This window comes from Carcharodon carcharias, chromosome 20, assembly GCF_017639515.1.
Source record: "Carcharodon carcharias isolate sCarCar2 chromosome 20, sCarCar2.pri, whole genome shotgun sequence".
Taxonomy (NCBI): Eukaryota; Metazoa; Chordata; class Chondrichthyes; order Lamniformes; family Lamnidae; genus Carcharodon; species Carcharodon carcharias.
Genome location: NC_054486.1, coordinates 8,123,656 through 8,146,174, shown reverse-complemented (window position 1 = coordinate 8,146,174; position 22,519 = coordinate 8,123,656). Strand labels below are relative to the sequence as shown.

The 22,519-nt window shown below is 39.3% G+C and overlaps 1 protein-coding gene across 5 annotated transcripts in view; it reads right to left on the bottom strand.

Annotated features, from left to right (window-relative positions):
* The window catches only part of cdin1 (CDAN1 interacting nuclease 1), a 136,332-nt gene that overhangs the window by 57,327 nt on the left and 56,486 nt on the right, over positions 1-22,519 (bottom strand). For all 5 annotated transcript variants that reach the window (XM_041215239.1, XM_041215234.1, XM_041215237.1 and 2 more), the window contains 4 exons: positions 16,628-16,707; positions 16,180-16,229; positions 10,682-10,749; positions 5,967-6,032 (listed from right to left, as the gene is read on the bottom strand). In XM_041215239.1, the coding sequence (XP_041071173.1) occupies positions 5,967-6,032; positions 10,682-10,749; positions 16,180-16,229; positions 16,628-16,707 (264 nt within the window). The remainder of the gene's footprint in view (positions 1-5,966; positions 6,033-10,681; positions 10,750-16,179; positions 16,230-16,627; positions 16,708-22,519) is intronic.

The following is a 22,519-nucleotide window of genomic DNA, read 5'->3' as shown; positions in this document are numbered from 1 at the left end:
ATTTCAGTTGAGCCCCTCCAACCCAGAAGGAATGACATGGCCTAGACTCATTTTGCGCTGTCTACGAGAACATTTCCATTGACGATCCTTCCTGGAAGGCTCAGCTCACTGCCAATGAAGGATACACAACTGTCCAGAGATTTTGCATGTCAAAAAGTGCAAAGTTACAGGTGAGGCAAACCCCAGTGACTCACTCATTGCTCTGCCCGACGCAGTAGGCTCTGCTCTTAGCCACCTCCACACAGTGCTCCCCTGGAGGCCTTGGAGAGGGAGACAGCTTGCTCACTTGATCTGCCTGTGGCTGAGCGGCATGTGGCTGTTGTCCTCATCATGGAGATTGCGAGTGGAGGCACCAACAGATGGTGCCGCAACTGTGCCTTTGCAGGGGCAACCTGTGTAAATGGGCTCTGTTGCACAGAGCTCTCTCAATCAGAGGGGCCAAAGGGACCGATGACTATGATGGCATCCTGAGAGGGGTGGCACCCTCATCCTCCTCTGCAACTGTCACTGCCTTTGGTTGGCTCTTTGGATAGTTAGAGGGGACCATCAGCGGGAGCGAAATTAGCATCCCCTCCAAATATCCCCGAGACACCAGTGCTATTGTCCGGTCCAGGCTACATAATATGGCATATATCCTGTGAATATCAGCGCACAGTTCCTGCATGCACCGAGCACTGCTGCATATGGTTGGCCACTATCGCACCACACTGCACATGAGCTGAATGGGTTCCTTCATTCTCAGCCCATGCCCCCTCACTGCCTCAGGGAACTCTGACATGCGGCAGCACATCTATTGATGCTGATCTAAGTGGAGCCGCCTTTCCTGTGACTCCAGAGTCTCTGCATCTGCGTCCAGCTGAGAAGGGCTGTGGCTGTCCTCCATCCCTCTGCCTCTCACCTCCTCCCTTACTCGTGACATGCTCATCATGCAGTGCCACCCTATCTAACAATAAGTGAGACCCAATGACAATATTTGCGCTGGCGGAGAGCACACCTGTAAGGAGTGACATTGCTTGCTCTGAGTCTGCTCTGGCACGGTTTCACCCAGCAATGGGACCAGAATTGGTCTTTGCACCGCAACATTAGAACCTGTGGGAGGTACAAAAGGAGATCATGAGAACTTGCTTTGGCAAGTAGAAGCCTCTGCAGTGCTGAGGCTTCTCAATGAAGCCGAGTCTTCGGCATTCTTTTGGGCGGGCTGGGGTCCAATGCACCCACTTAAACAATGCTTTCCAGTTTCTATTCACCTTCTCTCCCAGGAAACCCATCTTGCCTTCCCCTACTTGCTCGTGATCAGTGATCCTGGTGATCTCCATCTTTCATGCTGGTGACGATGTATAAGATGGGAATCCCTCCTCCTGTACAGCTCCTTTGCAGGCATTGTGAGCATTTTCTCCAGCAAGGACCAAAAAGCGAGAGGTAAGGCATCGTTGGCTTCTATAGCCAATACTAGCCAGTTATTTTCATAAAGAGCTGCATGTAACAGTGCTGGCAAGTCCTGAACAGCACTGTGTACTGAGCCTCACTGAGGAGTCAGCAAGTGCTCTGGGCTCATGTTCCTCCTCTGTTCAGGGGCAGCCTGACTCTTAGGCTCCTCAGCTGGTGTGTTTGAATATGTAAAGTCCTGTCCTGAGGCATCAGCATTGCAGTCAGCTTGCCAGAGGGAATAAAGTCATTGGAATCTATTCCTGCACTGAACCCTTTGTCTCTGGACTACATTTTATCTGCTCACTGTCTCCACCACATCGGGCCAGGCCTGCTTGGTCTGGGAGGGTGGTCTCTCCTGGTGACACCCTCCCTCCTCTCCCTCACTGCTGAAGGAGGGCCTTCAGGTTGGGCTTTTGCAAAGTGAGGGGCAGCCCTGTCTGGTTTCCAGCCCTCTGCCTTTCCTGCTCCATATTTGTTCCAGCAAGTGAACCTTCAAAACAGCAGCCACAGTATTGGCTACCACGTGAGGTCTAAATCAAGTCTGTTCTCTTTCAGTTCTGCCTCCATTCCTGTCCCCGCATCTACTTATTGGCTGCCCAACCTGCCCACATGAAAGTCGGGGGCTGTGACTGCTTCCCCACATGGTGGTGGGGTGGGGGGAAGAGTGGTGCTGGTGGGATGGGGAGGGGGTGGGTGGGGGGGGGGTGGTTAGGACATGAAAAACATCCCAGCATCCAATTCCTACCCACAGAAGAAAAATAAGGAAAATAGTGTCTGAGTTAGCTAATCTCAATGTCCCTGGTTTAGGAGACAGAAGATCGCATAGGTTTGTCCTTTCAGCTGCTACCCAGCAACCTCTCACACAAGCTTTCTGCAATCAGCTTGTAAGCACAGCTCTCAGGTTCACACACGAATAGTAGGCACTTGACATCATTTAGAAGGTGACTGCCAGCCAACGAACAGGCAGAAAATGGGTAGCAAAAAATTTTTTTTTACTGTTTTCTCAGTTCTCCAAATGAGACATTTATTATAAGGACTTGTAAGTAAAATTTTCTAAACAGGGGAGAAGAGTTCTGAAGGAATTCTCTGGAGCCATGGTCAAGGAGACTCGTCAGTATAACTGTATCAAGCTGATTCTGGAATGCTTTAGTAAAAATACCGTAATATGAAGCATAGTAAATTTAAAACATAGTTAATAGCGCACACATTTTTAAAAAATCCACAATTTAGCAGGTCTCAGAGATGTCTCCAGTCCACTATCTCACTCTTAGAAGGTTTTGCACATTCTGACTTAACGATGAAGAGATTTGAAATGGGGTCTGTATGATGGCAATGAAGACATTACACTTTGCTTGAACCTCAACCTTCTGCAACCAAATGCTACTGACCAACAGGTCTGCTATTTATTGGGCCACAGCCTTCATTATACGAGGAATGGCTTATCATGTGGTAATTCACATTGGTATTAAGTCTTTGAGATGATATCCACATCCAGCAACATCAAACCTTCAGCAGTTTACTGTCCAGACTCCTGGATCCCTGAGAGAGGAAGTATGAGAGATATCTATGATATGCACCACTTGCAAATACCAAACAAAGTAATCCCTTTAAAAAAGTGTCAAACTTAACAAAGGTTCTTGAATAAGTATATTAACTAATTTGGTGTTCTTTTCCAAGAGAGCCAAGAAGCTGAAGTCTCATTGGGATGTGGAAAAAGCTTTCTTGCTCTTATTTCACACCCCTTTTTCTAAGGCAGATGGAACTCAAATAACAAAGTTTTCACTGAAAATTACTGTGAAAGTTAGGAACTGCATAGGAAAGTTTCATAATCTGATATGGACATTACACTTAGTCTTTCATTTCCAGAGAAAAATTGTTCAGAAACAAGGTTTATATATTTTATGTGTATATCTCAATGCTTCTTGTAATTTAGTGATGTGACAGAATGAGTAACTAGAATTAAATCCATATCAATGACAGAATTTCAGAATAAGAAAAAGATGGCATTGTGGAACCCTGAGATTGAGATAGTTAGATCCTGCAGCTGACCTCGAGTGAGTAAAGTCCTTTAACCTGAGTTCCCTTAAATGACTTAATATCAGTACCTCTACCTGACAAGCCGGGAAGGGATAAGGTATTCAATTAATGACTTCTAAATAATGACTGCAGAGAAAGATCTGTGTTTACATATATTCTTGACAAGTCTCAGTATATCAAAAAATGTTTCCAACATAATGAACCACCTTAAACTGTACTATTAGGTAGGTGCAGCAGCACACAACATCCACAAACAGGAACACTATGAATGACAACTGTGTTTTTGGACATGTTGGTTAAGTAACAAATGCTGGCCTGGATATTGGAAGAGCTCTCTTCCTTTCCTCAAATTGTATTATGAGATACTTAATGCCATCTAAATCATCTAAATAGGTAAATGGGGCCTTTGTTTCACATCTTGAGGCGATGAAACATCAGCAGCTGGAAAGAGATATGCAAACAGTAAGTAGGAGAACACATTCCTACAGACAGAGGAAGTAGCTGCAACATGTACAATGGAATATGATATGCATTAGCGATGTAATCAACAATGATGGTGCCAAAGCACTCACATTTTAAGATGAGCTGTGCTGCACCCCATACCACTCATGAGGAGTGTTTTGCATCTGCTGTTCATGTAAGAGGAGCTCAAACAAGCTGGTTATCTAATAACCAACTGAAGACTATTCTCCAAAGTAAGGGTGAAGCATAATCTCTGAGGTGAGATGACACAGCCAGTAATGAGAGATTGGAACAGAATCAATCCTGTGGAAAGCTCAATAATTCATTGCCTGAGCCAGGTGAAACGGTAGCATCCCAGCATATTGTTGATAAGGAAGTGACCAAGACGACTTATTTAGCTTGTCTGGAATGATAGCTACCAATGGAAGCTAGAATTCTTCTCACTTGGCTCCAGATAAAAGCTAAGTCTTAATGAGTGCGATGGACAGTGTGAAGCTTGCTTGTGCCTTGTGTTGCACTGTATTAGCTAATTAGAATCCAGCAGTCCCTCTCCGAGAACACTTGGGTCTCTCCTAATTTTAGATCTTGCAAACTTATCCCTAAGCTTTCTGGATGGTAATTGTGATTGTGATGGGCCCCTTCATAGATGTGTGCATCCTACATAAGACAAACAGAAACTCTACCAGTGTTGATTTCCCAATAGTTTGTCTGAAGGTTCTGAAGCATGCTGATGGGTTTTTGACAATGTCACATAGCTGGATGACAAAAAGAAACAAAAAGCACCTCTGACAATGCAGCATATAGGAAAAGGAGGACATGCAACTCCTTGAGCCTGGTTCACTGCCATTCAATGACAATGATTTGCAACTTAACTCCCTCCATTCTATATTGTAGTAAGACTGTGCAAAAGTCTTGATTTGGGTTTGACCTACAACCTTTTGGGCCTTCAAAGCCATGGAGTTTTCTGCTACTTCAAAAGAAGAATGGATCAGTAATTAATGGCATACCCCGATGTTGAGGCTCATGTCTAAGGAGGAATGTATACTAATGACGATATGTTAGATATCAATAAATTCAGCCACATGAAAGCCACCTAATGAGCATAGATATCATGACAAGTGCTGACTAAACATTACAATGTTTGAAGTTGCAACTTTAAAAGTGTACTTCATCAACAAACACTTAGAAAAGAGGGGAAATTCCGTTATTTTTGTGCATCGATTATAAACACACTTTTGTGAACAAGAAAGAAAAATGCAGCTGAAAGCAACTCCAAAAAATATTTTGAGCTATCTGATTGTTCCCTTTTGCCGCTGGTTTCATGTTGCTGGGTTTGAAAGCAAAAGGAGTAATTTGACCAGATGACTTTGTGGCGCCTGTTCATTGTGAACTGGCAGCTTTTCCTACTTGCCTTGCCAATAAACATTTGGCATTCATATTATGGCAGAATGAGGGTAGTCAATTTTAGTAACCTGACAGTGGTTATTTTAGCTAATAATGATTTTCCTGCCTTACTAACACCTTCAAGATGAGAAGACGACGTTTGAGATGAGATACTTTATGGATGTTCACCGTACGTAGGACATGGTAAACATATAATACGTATGCATGTGTATATTCTATGTATTGGACACCAAATATGGACATTAGGAGGAGGAAACAACCTCCTACTCTTGAAGGAAAATTTGAATTTTGGACGGACTGCATAGCAATAAAGCAAGAAATAGAAAAAAATTTAAAGAACGCTCCAGGACAAAAGACAAATATATCTGTGCAAAGAAAGGCACCTCATAGAATGGGATTGGCAGCAATGTCACTATAACAACAGTGGTGGGGGGCAGGAGGTAGGGAACTAAGGGTAATAGGCAACAGGAAGGTAGCCCGGATTGCCAGCATCCAAAAGAGTCAAAGAATCAAAGCTTCACAGTGGTTCCTCCCATGGAATCTGCTAACTTATCAATTTTGTGTAGAGTACAACAAATGAGAAATGTACGCTTTTTATAATTGTACGACTGATTAGTAGGCCAGCAGAGACTTACCAACTGGTACCTCTAAAATTATGTCAGGCGTTTTGTCATAGCCCTTAGCACGCAATTGATCTTCATCTACACAAGTAAGACAAAGAGAAGTTGAAGTGAATGTAGCAGCTGATTAGTACATGTTTCCATTTCTATGTAATACATTAGCATTTAACTTATATGCAAAACACCAAAAAAAAAAGGTTACATCAGAGCAGAAACCAAATGTCCTCACAATAGCCATGATGCTTCTAAAATTTAATGAAGAACTGGTTTTAATAAATGAATTTAGGGACCCCAAGACTAATGACTTATTGAACATTCAAAGTAACACATGCAAGCAATTCATTGTGTGGAACTTAAACACGGCACTTTTTTGGGAAAATAAACACAAGTGTATATTCACATTGGCTACTTCCTGCTCTTTTAAGCACATTAAGAGTAATTTTCTCGCAAGTTTGAATATTAAAATCAGGCAAGTCACAACACTTTCCCCCAGAGGAATCTGCCCGATTTTTCTCATAGTTAAATGATTGAAAGGAAAATAGGGTGGGTTCTTTTATAGGCATGTACTCTGACTTGGACAATTTTCCAACATTGACAGTGCCCATGCAATCCAGTGAACCTGGACGCACACAGAAAAATCACCCTTATTAAGTCTCAGGTGATAATCAAATGAAATTTATAATTTCTGAGGGTTCCTCTGAAGACTTGAGTTTGGGGGGCGGGGGGGGGGGGATAGCTAATTCTCAGATATCCTATTGTCTGGTATCACATATCAAAACACTTCCTTGGACCGAGTCAAAAGGTAGTTTAAAAGTGAAAATGCTGCCTTTTTACAAAATATTAGCTTTCATATTTAATTCTGCAAATACAGAAGCTTACAAGTCTATGTACTGTTTAAATACAAAAATGTTTGCAACCCTGGCAATTGTCAGCATGCTCTGTTCTTGTCCAGTCAGTAAAGCGTCCTTGACTCTAAGTGGCTCGCTGTTATTATTTCTGAAACACCTGATTTCTCCATTACATTTTGGGTGACCTGGTCATTCAATTCCAGACATGCCTTTCTGTCTTCACCCAACCTAAACTAATAGCTAAAACAAGTAACAGAGAAGGTTGTGTGGTCTCTCTTAACACCTACTGGGCTGTTGACATTGCGGTACAGCCTACTCTCCTTTTCACATCACCTCTGATTAAAATTAATGGCCCATTCCACTGCTGGGTAGCCAATTTCCAATCCATTTATCAGCAGAGGACAGTACTTTCATGGCCAATGTTCTGAAACTCTGACAGTTTTGCTGTTGTGCCTCATGAGAAAATTCCAAGGTCAACACAATTTCATGTCCAAATAAATTATATGCCTTTAATGTAACTATTTCTGGGATTTTATTTGGTGGATAATTAGCATTTGCCATTGTGACATTGTTCCCAATGAAAATGAAGATTGCAAAAAAACAAGTTAATCTTTTGGAGTTCACTGTTTGGAACGATTTGTACCTTGGATTACTGTTCATGTAAAAATGCCACTGGAAGTTTTTTCTCCCAATGCTTTATTTGTTTTATGTAGAAAGAGTCTTTTCATTGTTAGACCCAAAGGTTTCAGTACTAAAACATACTTTGATATACATGTTATCAAGTTAGTTCATGCATGAGAGTGGATCTTAAACTTCTCTATCACTATATAAACAACACCAGTTTTCTATTTTTGCTTAAATTGCCATTTTCCAAGGTCTGGTTTATCAGCATATTCCACATACATTTGTAGTTTTAAGATAACTAACTCAAACAAAAGTTATAATATTCAGGAAGAGTGTTTGAACAGTTAATTAAATATGTATCCATTGGCCATGAGAACATACATTTCAGACTGTGTCACTCTTGCAAAGCATCACGTGTGAAGTCTGTTATACCTGACTGGCTCAAATAGCCATTTAACTTAATTATGCTGATTCACGCAAATATATTAAAAATTTTGCGCCCCCTTTAAATATTCTGTCATATTTGCCAGTGCTTGGCATCCTATAAATGGCCCCATATATTGCATTACGGTGGATGTTTCCACATAAGAATGTAAGAAACAGGAACCAGGAGAAGACTATATGGCCCATTGAGCCTGCTTTGCCATTCAATATTATGGCTGATCCAGGGCTTCAACTTCATGTTGCCGCCTGCCCCTATATCCACTCATTCCCTGAAAGACCAAAATTCTGTCCATCTCAGCCTTAAATATATTCAATGATGGCACATCCACAACCCACCCTCTAATCATGTGGCTAGATAACTTGGGGTATAACAATCGTAAGCCTTTCTGATCTGATCTGAACATCATCTCACACATGGGCCCTCACACGTACTGCTCCAATCTTTCAGTAGTTAGATTGAGATTACTTTAGTGAAACAAGGTCACATATGAATTGTTTATTTTACAAACACAGCAAGTGAATGTACAGAGTAAAAGTTGGAATCAAAACTTACCACTTCACTTAACTTCAAACTGCTCTTGTTGAGTAAGTACAATAATAAACCATGCTACCTACCCTGGATTAGCAGCTGAATACTTTCTTTTGGTCAGTTTAGAGTTAAAACAAGCCAAGTCATATGTGGGCTTGATTGATGCCATAATACTTGTTTGCCCAATCAACTAGCTTGATCTTTTCTTCACTTTCTCCCAACAGACCATCCATTTTTGTTGGTGGAGCAGGCTTGAGGAGCCTATTCCTGCTGCTAATTCATATGCTGCTCTGGCTACAGGAAATAGCTGGACTGTCCCTCTAACTTCTTCCTGTTTCCATGATTCACCAGTATACCTGTCAATGAAATCAACTACCACCTCCTAACTCGAGCAAAATCTCTGGAGGCACCTCATTCTGGGTCAAATGACGAGATCATCCCAATGATAATGGGTGGATATTTGTAAGAAACGCAAGATGAGATAATGAATTAACTATTGTCTGCTGCCAATTACTAATCATATCTTCAATACCTGGTCTAATAATAGATACACTTTTCAATGTCTCTGTGCCTGCAGAAATAACCAAGCAGAATTTTAATTCAAAAAAACGCCACTTAAATGTAACTAATTTCCAAATCCTGTCCAAGGGAAAAATAGTCAAAAAATTCAATCTGTGACATGTAGGTAGATAAGAAGTGATTATAAGCCAATAAACAAGAAGTACCAGTCATGGACCAGAAGCCCGCACAAACCTATACAAATCCCTCATTTGTTTTTATCCAAAGCTACCTAAAAGGAACTAGCCAGTCACTGCCAAAACAAATCAAATCACTAAAATTATTGTTTCTCAATATTTTTGAGAAAAGGGCATTAATAGCATATTTCTGAAAATCACAAAAACTTACTAAGAAAATGATTCATTTAACGCTGTTAAATGCCTACAGGAGTTTTCCAGTCTGGAAGTCTGTCCTGCTAATCTAGCTGGGGAGATGGAATTGTGCTTCAGTCTCAAAAGTTGGAAATTTAACCAAAGTCTTGGGTTCTCAGGATTTCCAACCCTAATTGATAAATTGTGTGTATGAGTGACAGTCAGAGATTGAGAGTCTAAATGTAGATACAGGGGTTTGCAATTCCCAAACTGCTCTTGTGGAACTACAACACCCATACTGTTTGAAAACGAGACACAACTTACTGAGATACGAATGGGCCACTAACCACCAAAATACCCACAAGGGTTACAAGCTGTCCAAATCTTCCCCACACCTAATGCTCAATAAACCCAGTGCTCTAACTAATCTTTGTGCTAAGTAACTGTGCCCTGAGTTTGAGGTTGTTCGTGCTGAACACAGTACTGCATCAATGTACTGAACCCTCAGAAGATGCACATACCTGCAAACACAACATAGCCTACGATGTGTCACAATACAATGAAAATAGGTAAACTATGCTCAATTTGATGAAAAACGTACCCAACAGTCAGGCTAAAATAGTGTATTGCTTCAGGAATATGCTGTATCAGGACAGACAAGAAGTTCAATGGCTATTCAATATGCCACACACAGGACAGTGAAAGGGTGATTTTTTTCTGACGGCAGTGTTAATTTACGGTCAAAGATAGGTTAAGAATAAACTGCAATTCTATATTTAATGGAAATTTAAATTTGATTTAGATACTTAATACTTGTGCTTTAAGCAAAAACACAGATGTTTATATTAGTTGGGAGAGAAAATAAAACTCCCAAATTAATTATCTACTTAAAGACTTTCAACAGACACACAGAACCAAAAACTGTTTTCTACAAGCACAAACATGCATGTGTCCAAAGTTATTATGCAATTCTCCACTCCAAGAATCGATCAAGTAATTGTTAGTTTATCTTCCTTTTAGGATACCTTCTACACATCAGACAGTTGCTTCCTCCAACTCCTTTCTTTGATATGTAAACCACCTCTTAAGTATGTTTCCCTGTGCTACATTTCAAGTCTCTGAAGAGACGGATCATATATATAATCTCAGGATAGCGAAAGTATTAACAGAAGCGGATATTAAAAAGGTATTTTCCAACTACTTATTCCATAAAATATTAATTACAAGGTTGTACGTGTGCTATATATAAGAGTATTAGGTATCTGATTTCCTGCCTAGTCCTAAATCAATATAAGATAACATGCACAGCATCAATCATCTCAGCTTTTCTTTCAGCCCTACAGATACAATGCACGTATTGCAGTTTCCTTTCAAGTAAACAGCTGTGAAATAAATTGTTTATGATCAAATTCTTACCTAAAAAGGATAGTTTTTTTCTTTGCAATTGTTCACGAAGCAGAATTTCATGCTCTTGTCCAATGGCACTGTGGGTTGTAAGTTAAGGAAGGGATGTTGATGATACACATGACTGCAACAACGGTTGGTTAGAATATGTTCTTCATAATAGTCAATATTTTTAACTACACATTACATTGGACGAACAATAAGAACATCAATGCTGATATAAAGTCAACCTAAATTAACCTTTGATGGGCCATCAAAGGTTTGGACTGAAGAAAGCTGGTTAATATTTTGTTAAATGGGAAAGATTAATTTCAATAATGCTGCCAAATATATCATATATTGGGGCCATATAGTTTGTTCAACATTACCTTAATTAGAATTTAAAATAGCCTGTTCAACAAATAAGTTATACAAAGAACAAAATTAAGAGAATTATTTCAAACTGTACTTTGAACTCTTCCAAGAAAATTCACTGACCCCATCAGACCAGTGAAAATATTAAGGGGGCATAAAAAAGCACATTATGTAATGTTCATGTACAATGTATTATGGTAGTGAAGCAGGTGTTTAGGAGAGTCTGAATTTATGATTGTTGGTCTGTTAGCCAATCCCAGCCAGGTTATTTGATGGGCCATTATCATGAGCTCATAGCCTCAAGGCTAAAGGGCTTATATTGGCTAGGGAATCTATTTCTGATTCACCTTCCTAGGTGCTATGCATGACCCATAACAACAGTAACTGCACAATGTTATTCATTCTTTGTAAAGGAGTTTGGAATATTTCTGAGGCATATGATAAGGTGCTAAAGAATTTGGGTTCTTTACGTTTTTGCCTTATGGCCCTTACTGAAGGTGTGTTAAGTTCTCAGTAAAAACAGGATCAAGGTTGCCTGTGATAACAGTATGGCTGATGAGCCCATTGGTACTCTCTTGTTTAGGTTTGGGGGTGAAGGATGCCACTTGGGCAAGATAACAATTAACTGTCAATGACTACAGAAATCATGTCCCAGCATAAAAGTCATTGCCTTCAAGTGGGATGGAACAATGAAACATAATTGGAAGGGAATAAATGAAAAGAACAAAATAAACAAAAACGTATCAAAATACTGCAGGTACTATTTAAACAATAGCTGATGCATTTAAAAATCTGTTGTGGCATTGCTGCATGGTCCATGGAGAAAAACACATGTAAATGGCCTCAGCAACTTCCCAGAATTAACTTAATATTTCTGAAAAACCAGCCTCCTGACATTTATGCTGAAGTTGACTTTATTTTGTTGTTGCTGTTTTACATACGTTTAGATAGTTAATATTTAAAATCAATATACAATCCTTCACAATATATTATCTTCGCAAAGCTTAACTTGAAATTGATTTGCTTAAATCACCTGATCTACTAAAGCTACAGCATTTTTAATATTAAATAGGTTTGGCATAGTCTTTGTTAACTAAGGTATCTGAATAACTAATTTATATATCAGCAACAATTTCATAATTTTTAAAACAGATACTGTACAAAGAGTACAGTTTCTTTTGACACATTTTGCTAACATATGTATTAAACACATATCTTAAAATGGACTGTAAAAATATTCAAATGCTTATTGTTTTGTTACGATATCAATGGGCGCCGCTCCGATAGAAATCCCAATGTTAATTTCATGACCTACTTGCAATGCCTGTTACATCACTAAGTGGTGCTTTCTTCCCACGAATTATTCAAAATGCTTTGACAAAAAAAAAATCAGCTATTTTTATTTCTCAGTAACTGAAATTTCTCATGAACAAAGTATGTTTTAAACAAGAACAAAAATCAATTAAACTATTTTTTGACTCAAAGATTTTAGAAACAAAATTGAAAGGTGGTCGGGTTAAAGCATATAACCTCCTACAAGTTATCATAGATCAAACAAACTCTGCAGTATCCAAAGCTAAAAGGATCACTGTGATGACGAGTGCATTTAAAGAGGCGTCCTTTTATAAAATTAACAAGGTTATAATCAACTTGACCACCCATTTCTTTTCTGTTTATTTCTTAATTATTGGTTAAAATTGCAAATTCTGACAATATCATTTGGGTAGCAGCTGAGAATTTACTGAGAGACTTAAGTAGGGAAATTGAATTCATACCTGAGTTGATAGCATTATTTTATTGGGAGGCTTGAGCTGTGTGATATGTCATTTCAATTTCCTCATATTATTAAGTTGTTCTCAACCCTTCAAAAAGTTACCAGTATTCACTGTTTACAACATTTTAAAAAAAACTGGCCAACACAAAAATGAATAAGTATCCTGATGGCAGAGGATTTGCTTACAACAAAAACTTGAGCACATAATAGCATCACACAAAATTTTGCATGAAACATTTCTGCTTCAATGCTGAACATCAACATCAAATCGAATTCACTGCACTAATCCATGTGAATGATATACTGTATTGTGGGAGACATAGGCTGTGTAAATGCAACTGGTTATCAGTGTGCTAGATGAAAGTAAGAGTGTATTGATGTGCACTGGTTATTAAATGTTCATCACGGTTTTTTTTTAAAAAAGAACTAACTGTCAATAGTTGATGAGCAAGAAACATGTTGCGATCATGAAATGACTTTAGCGGGGGGTGTTATTAACACAACCAGACAGGATCAAGTAAACTGTTCCTGACCTATCAATCAACGTAGATCGCTTTACACTGTCGTACTGATGCACAACATCAAAATATCTTTTTCCAACATCCCTTCGCTTGGAGGCCACAATAAAGAATTATTTCCACAAATGTGCTTTATGTAATAAAGGAACATTTTAAATAAAACCAGTTGGTCTGGGTTTACACTGATATTTGCTGATGTTGCGTCTTGGCACATAGTATCCCTCTGAATGAAAAAACTGCTCAACCCTCTCAATTCAATGACATGGGAAGGAAGGAATAATCACCCCATCAGAAATAGGTCAGAATCAGGAGCAAAACATGAACAGCTGTTACTTGAACTGACAAAAAAATATTCTGATAGGACACTGCTGCTGCGATTTCAAGTGATGTCTAAAGTATTCCATATAAAATGGTTTGATAACAAAACCTTAAAATGGGTTACATTGAAGTTATAAGTGAGAGTGACTAAGACACATGGACACAGGGATAAAACTTGCCAAATGAGATTATAAAGACCACAACTGTGTTAAAGTATGCCATACAGAGAAACAGTGTCAATGCACAACAATCTCAGACAGTGTGAAGCTGCCCTGGTGTAAAACCATCCAGCTACGTAAACCTCAGAGTTTGATGTTTTGTGGAGGTCTAATAAGTTGATAATTAAAGTCTCAAACAATTTTTTACATCATTTAACAACAAAGTTAATGCATACGCGACAGATTTACTAGAACTCTGACATCACAAATACTGGCATACGATTCACATAAAGCTATAAACCTTCTGATCAGATATCCTGCAGGGTTGCATTACTCTAATTTATGCAAAAACTTTACTCTTGAACAGCTGAATACTGCCAATAAAAGCATCACTAAGCAACTCAGGATGAGCTTTCATAATAAACACTAGCTGGTAGACATTAGAATATTATAGGTTAAAAACATTTGATAGGAGCAGATTAATCATTAAATCACAAGGGTAGGTGACATTGAATCACTCCAGCTTAATTTTTAGTCTATAATATCAGTAGAGTGATTTGATCAAAATACCTCCTCTATCTTATATGTGTATTCACATGAGAAAGAAAGAGATCACAAAAGAATAGTCGCTTATAGCATCTTGAGCTCAAGCAAACACTGTTAAAAGATCGGTTAGAACACTCCACTTCTTCCCTTAACCACCCCTGGGCTGGCAGAATGTGTGGTCAACATCAAGTCATGGACATGCCAACACTCTCTTTATCTAAACATTAGGAAGTGTGAAACCATCTTTTTCATCCCCACCCATGAACTCTGCTCCCTTGTCACTGGCACCAACCTCTCAATGGCCAATTGCTAAGGTTAAACCAGGTTGTCCAAAACTTGGAATTCTTTCAACCCAGAATTAAGCTTCAAATCTATGAATTATCAAGACCACATTCTTCCAACTTTGCAATATTGTCTGCCTCTACCACCACTGAGACTCTTATCTATGCTTCTGTCCCTTTAGACCAGATTTCTCTAATGTGATCCTTACAGGCCTTCTATCCTCCATAAACTTAGCTGCTCATATCCCTGTCCAACATCAAGTCCTGTTTACCTATTAACTGCCATTTCCAATCTTGATTTCCTATTCTCAATGCTCTGAATTAAAATTATGTACTCATCTTAACTCCCTTTATGGCCTTGGTCCACCTTATATCAGCAAACTCCTTCAGTCTTGTGAACCATCCTGCACCCTCCAATTCCTGCTTTCTTTGCCCCATCAGTGGTAGCAGAGCATCTAACTGTCCCAGTCCAATTCTTTGTAACTGCCTCCCTGAAGCTATCTGCCTCTTTATCATTAAGTGTTTTTCTAAGCCTATTGTTTCACTCAAGCTTTCAGGTAACTGCTCCTAAATGTCCCTTCCATCGTTTATCCCATGCTTCTTTATCCATTTTATTTATTTCAACATTCCAATAAAAAAACATTCTCCATGTTGAATGTGTTAAACAAATCCAAGTTTTAGTTTTTTTTTACAAATTCAGTCAGTACCTATCAACTAAAAAAATAAAGAAGTTGCCCTTCTGTAACACCTTCATTATCTTATGACCCCTTAAAGTGCTTCACATCCATTTTATCAAATAAAGTCACCATTGTGATACAGGGGAATGTGGCAGTCCTTTTGTGCAAAGCATGGTACCTCAAACATCAATGTTTTTTGTTATGTTTGTAAATATTGGCAATAAGACTGGGAGAACTCCCTTGCTCCTCTTTAAAGATGGTAGACGGAGCCTCTGTTTAACATCTTATCTGACAGTGCAGCACTCCCTCAACCCTGCACTGAAATGTATTCAAGACAGTATTCAAGATGCTGAAGTAAGCCTTGAATGCACAATCTTTTGACTTGGAGATCGGTGCTACCACTGAGTTAACATTGAAACCTTAGTAGGTATTATTTGGTAAAACAAAATCAGGACAATTATTGTTTTTAATACTCGAAATGCAACATAGAAATACATGAAAGGAAACTCAGATCGGATTATGGAAGCTCAGTTTAAAAATCTAGCGGAGTTGAATAAACTTGCAACCTGATTCCAGCAATCCAAGTTTTTATTAAAGAAGATCTGATGAATCTTGTAAATAGCACTGCTGCAATTTAGTCATAGCCTTAAAGCAGTGAATTCTACTATTGTTTCCCTCTTACAACATCATTTTGTCCACACTGAAATGTCTGTGGCTAAGACGGAATAAGGTTTGCCGTGACCCTTGTTGATTGAAAATACAAGGGTAGGGTATGAAACACATGTTATGTGAAGCAGAACTTGATGTCAGGTTACGCTAGACACATCTCATCTACAGAGTCATAGCTCGTCAATTTCAGTCTTAAATTTTATGGAAAAAGATACTGTTTGATGCAGTCTACCAATGGTCCATAACAGCAGTCGTTCACCGTACACTGCAAGCAAATAAGAGATGAAAAAGTGCATTAAATATGTAGTCAGATAATCCACTGGTAAATCAGATAACTATTATAGCAAATAGTATTCCGAGAACTGCAATTACAATTTACAGTACCCGAGTATGGTTCAAAAGACTGTCAAGGACTGTTCAATTTTAAAATGTAAAAAATAGAACCTGCATGGCTTGCATGAACAATAAAGGAAGCTATTAAAAAGAAAAAAAGCTTTTATACGCAAATAGTTTATTGGCTTTGCTGTGAACTCTGATCTGTATGAAGGTTTACAGTGACAGTAATTAAATGAAGTATAAAGTCTTTTACTTTAGCTGTGAGTGTGTGAACCACTATTTAACACAAAATGTCACTAGAAAAGATAACTGTGATTAATACAGTACCTGATAGACTTGATTAGCTAGAACCCTGTCAGGAATCTGAGATGGGTCCCTTAACATGCCATTTATGACAGGTTTGCTCGCTAGATAGGGATAAAAAAAAAAGCGTTAATATATTGTGCTGTTCTATTTCAGATTACAGATAAAGTAGTGAATTTATCTTGCGTTACACACCATATGAATAGGTTACAATGCCTCTTTTTGATCTCATTAAATCAATTTTATTTAACTAGCTTTGGTAGAACAAAGCCAAGTGAACATGTAATAATAATGCAAGGGTATACATTGTAAGGCATCAACTCAGGTCAATACTAGCAAATGTAACCCAATTGAAAATACAAATCTTGAGAATTATTTTCAAACTGATACAGGTCACTGAATAAAGCGTTTTTCTTTAAATAAAAACGTCTTGTGGAAAGTAGGAAAGACATTCGAAAGATCGGATGGAATTCTTGAGCTTTCTTTAATATTTTTATGAAACAGGCAGTTTTCCCTTGAGTTTGTTCTGCTTTTATTTTCTCAAACATTTAGTTCTAACACAACTTTCAGATACTCTGTGATTTTCAAATGTATAACAAGGCAATTTCTTTCTTTACTGCTTATAAACTCATAAGCTTTGTATGCAGCAGATTACTTCAAGTGAAGATTTTAACGGTAAAACAGTAGTACCAGAAATATGATTTTGTGCAGCAGCAAGTACTCCTCAAAAAAATAGCAACTTACTTCCAGTACCACCTTGTATTATATCATTCAGATTTGTACTTTAACTAAATCTAAATATATATGGATAAAACAGAGTATCAAATCTATTAAGTCTTTATAAACGGGTAATGAACACAGCCATTGCTTGATTTAGGCAGAAACAATTGACTGGTAATAGACTTTTTAGCCATTCAGTTGGAAATTCATAGGTGTAACATGAAAAATCCTATAGAAAACTATTTATGCAGAATATTACTTTAAAACTTGTGTGTATGTTGTCTTATTAAAAGGGAGAAATGGCAGCACTAGTTTCCTCCTTGAAGCTGGCACTAACCTTTACAGGTTAAGTGCAATACAGTATGGCCTCTACTATTACTCTGACAACACAAATCAAGTTCAACTTCAGATATACTTCCTTACTCTTCACCATCTTTGACTTTCCCCTCAACCTATTTCATTCTATTGGTGCCAGCTACAAGTCAAGGCAGCTTGCATCAATGGAAACTAGATTGAAACTGCCCACACTCATTTCAGTTGAAACCTTTAATAGATGTCAAACTAGACAGATTATGTCCAGATTTCAGAGATGAAAGGTCAGTATTGTCACATACAGTGCCATCACTCTCCAATTTTTTAAAACTTCCTTTGACTTCAAAAAAAGACAAATGACTAAACCAGAGGCATGAATGTCTTAAAGCTATAACCTAACCCAGGGTTCGAATGAAATCATAAACTTTCAGTGGTTTATAACAGCTCCCTGAACTTTAACATTAGAGTTTTTTTGTGTGTAAGCACTGTGTATTTAAGCATATGCTTAAGGAAAGTAATTTTTAGATAATTTGAGCCAATAGTGGTCATCTCCGAACGCCTTAGCCCTGATGTATGGTTTCATTCACAAAAGGGATACTAAATGCATTGCAAAGTCGATAGAGATGTCAGATTTAATTGTCAGAGTTTAAGAAAGTGCTTGCATTTATAGGACATCTTATCTCATCTCTCAAAGTCCTTCACATTCAATAAATTAGATTTTGAAATGTAGTTGTGTTGTTATGTGGGTAAACGTAGCAGCCTATTTGGACACAGTAACTTCTGGCAAACTGAAAATTAGATGAATGACCAGTGAATGAGTTTCTGGTGCTGTTGTTATTAGTGAAGACACTGGTAGAACTCCATTGTCAAATAATCCCTTCGGGCTCTTTGCATCACTGGGGCAGGCAGACTGAGCTTCAGTTTAGTGTCTCATTTAAAAGGATATTGGCTCAGAGTAGAACTTGTGTTTTAAGTGGCTCATCCCCCCCATTGAGACAGTCAGGCTGCAGCAGGGGTGATGAAAAGAGGAATTAAAGTAAAAATTACTGCAGGAAGAGTTTCAACATTCGAATTAATTCCTGGACAAATGCAAATCTGTGAAACAGCCCATTAAAACATAAACTTTTATTGGTTAAAACTTTTAGATTTTTCAAAAATTCAACATAGGCATTCTCACAATTACAAAAAAAGGATCTCTTGTAAAAACTCCTGTGCGTTGCATCAAAATCTTGAGGTTTACTCCAAAACAAGAGCAAAATACCATGGATGCTGGAACTCCGAAATAAAGTCAGAAAATGCTGGAAATACTCAACAGCATCTGCGGGATCAGAAACAGAGTTAACGCTTCAGGTCAGTGACCTTTGAAGGAATTCTGCTCTAGTTTCTGATGGGATTTCTATTTGTTTCTTTGACCTCGTTTAACGTCACTACTTTTTGTTTTCCTTATTGTGTTTGATCAGGTATCTACCAAAATTTGCTTTCACTGCCACATTTCCTTGCTCAGCAACCATCTCTGGCTCAGACTTATTCCACGCTGATTCCAACTGAAATTCCACCCTTCATGTTTTGGCCCATGATTACAGCTATCTCTAAGATGTTCAGCGTTCCTTAAACCACTGTTCTCACCGCAACCTGAAAGTCACGCTCAAACTGTACACCATCATGATCACATTCTCGACAGCAGTATCAGCTCACTCTATCTCAAAGCTGTCCTTGTCTGCAGTTTCATTTCATCCTTTGTCTCATCCAGCACTTTATCAAAAAACTTTGTTCCTTTCAGGTGTCAAGGGTCATGAGATCAACAACTTAAAGGTACCCAAACCTCCTCTGGATCCATCTTCCCCTACATTTTTCTCTGACTCCATCCCTTCTTCTAGTGTCACCTCTTGCTGGGTTTTCATGATCCTTTCTGACATTCTCCACTGACCCTGAACAATCAGTTCTCCACAAAGCCCTCAGCTTCATCCCTTTACATCCCCAACTCAATGAATTTTGAACTTGGCACCACAGAGCTCTTCTTCAGTTGCCTTCATGCCTACACAGTGGACCCTTTCTCATCTTCTGAATTTTCTTTCTACCTGGACCCCTGCTTCTGGCCTCTTACCTTCTCTAGATATTTTCATCAAGAGCTGCCTGCATGACAGCTATCTGAATTTCTCTATTCCCTTCACTCATTCAAACTTATCTCTCTATGAACTTATAGCACACTCTCAAGTCCAACACCAACATTGCTGTCAAACCTGCTGACAAGGGTAGTGCTGATATTATATGTTATACCTATCGCTACCTAGTGAAGGCTGAATGCCAATTCTCCAACACCTTCTCCTACCTCCTACAGGACAATGATCCCACCACTGAACAAGAAGTCATCCCTTCCAAAACTGTCACTGGCCTCTTCTCTTCTGGAGATCTTCCCTCCACTATCTTCAATCTCACAGTCCCCCAACGCCTGTTTTTACCAAGACTCACCCGCAGGATTTCTCTGGTCGACCCATTGTTTCAATTTGTTCTTGCCCCCAAGGGCTGATTTCTTTCTATCTTGAGTAAATCTTTTTGCCTTTTGTTCTCTTTCCACCTATATCAGTGATACTTCAGGTGCCCTCTGCCACCTGAGCAGTTTCTCGTTCCCTGGCCCTAAGTGCCTCCTTTTCACAATGGGCAATGAATCTCCACACCTCCATCCTCTGCTAGCACAATCAGAGAGTTCTCTGCTTCTTCCTGGAACAGAAGACCAACTACTCTCCATCCATTGCTATTCTCTTCCATCTGGCTGAACTTGAAAATCTCACCTTTAATAACTTCTCATTTAATTCCATGCATTTCCTCCAAATAAAAGGGATTGCTATAGGAACCCATATGGGTCCTAGCAATGCTTGCCTCTTTGTTGGATATGTCAAAAAAGAAAGACTTCCATTGAGATAGTGCTTTTCATGACCACTGGACATCCCAAAGTGCTTTACCAACAATGAAGTATTTTTGAAGTGTAGTCACTAGCATAACGTAGGAAATATAGCAGCCAATATGCGCACAGCAAACTCCCACAAACAGCAATATGAAAATAACCAGTAATCTGTTTTTTGCGATGTTGATTGAGGGATAAATATTGGCCGGGACACCATGGATACACCCCTGTTCTTCGAAATAGTGCCATGGGTTCTTTTACAGCCACCCGAGCAGGCCCATGGATTCACATCTCATTTGAACAACGGCATCACTTCTTTCGTACTGCATTGTAGTATCAGTCTTGATTTTTGTACTCAAGCCCTGGAGTGGGACTTGTACCCGGAACCTCGAGATGCAGAGGCAAGGGTGCAGCCAGTGGGACCACAGCGAACTCTGTGGAACGTTACTTGTTCCAGTCCTATTCAGGTCCCCTATCTCACCTCTTTATCTGGTACCAAGGTGGCTTTATCAATACAGCTTCCTAACTGGCCCCAAACTGGAAAATTTCATAAACGTTGCTTCCAATTTCCTCAATTGCCCTCAACTCCACATGATCCACCTCCGAATCTTTCCCGACTTCTCCGTCTCCATTTCTTGGGATGGGCTCTTGATCAATATTCACCAGAAACCCAGTGACCCCCTCAGTTACTTTTGCTGCATGTCCTCGCCCCTCTCCTGCATGGTGTCTATTCCATTCTCCCAATTTCTCCATTGCTACTGCATTTGTTCTGTAACCTTCCATTTCAGCACTAGATGGATCTTCCCTTTTCCTCAATCGATGATTCTTCTGTACCATAGTTGACAGGGATGCTGACCGTGTCTGTTCCAGTTCCCACACTTCTGCTTTCACCCTTTACACCTCTCCCAGAGCCACAATAGGGTTCCCTTTTGCCTTATAAGACGGCCACCAGCCTCCACATTCGTCATTTCATCTTTCCCCATTTTTGCCATCTCCATCGTGATGCCACCACCAAACACACCTTGCTCTTCCCTCCCCTCCCCTTTTAGTATTTCGAAAGGCCAGTGCCCTCCTCTACACCCTGGTCCATTCTTCAATTGTTGCCAATACCCCTTCCCATACAAGCGGAGATGAAATACCTCCCCTCTTTACCTCCTTTCTTCCTGTCATCCAAGGCCCCAAAAATTCCTTTCAAGGTGGAACAGTAATTTGCTTTTATTTCTTTCTATTTAGTATATTGTATTTGCTGCTCACAATGCAGTATCCTCTACACTGGGGAGACCAAATGCAGATTGGGTGATCACAAAGGTACATCTTTGTTCAGTCTGCAAGCATGTCCCCGAGCCTCCATCATTTTAATTCTCTGTTCCATTCCCACTCTGACCTTTCTGTCCTCGGTCTCCTGCACTGTTCCAATTAAACTCGATGTAAGCTAGAGGAAGAGCACTTTATCTTTTGACTGGGCACCTTACAGCCTTCCAGACTCAACACTGAATTTAACAATTTCAGATCATAATCACTGCTCCATTTCTTTTTCTGTTTTATTTGTTTCTGGACAGCAGCTGTTGTGACGACTTTGCTTTTCACATTTACACCTTCTCTAGACACAACTTTTATTTCTTCACTTGTCTCATTACCTTCTCTTTTTTGACTTGCACCATCATCTCTTTTGTCCTTCTGCCTTCCCATTACACCTCTAAGTACTCCCAATTCTGACGACATGTCACTGACCGGAAACATTAATTGTTTCTCTTTCCACAGATGCTGCTAGATCTGCTGAGCATTTTCGGCATCTGTTTTTATTTCTTGAATTTTTCTCACTTGATTTGATCACACGATATTTGCTAGTTAACCGGAAGTTTGCTGTTCTACATGCAACAGCATGATCCAGCTCAGTTAAATATTTTAATAAGATGTAATGTGAGGACATGAGCTACTGTCTCCCTCTCTCTCTCTCCTTTGATTCATTTACGAGGGAGAGA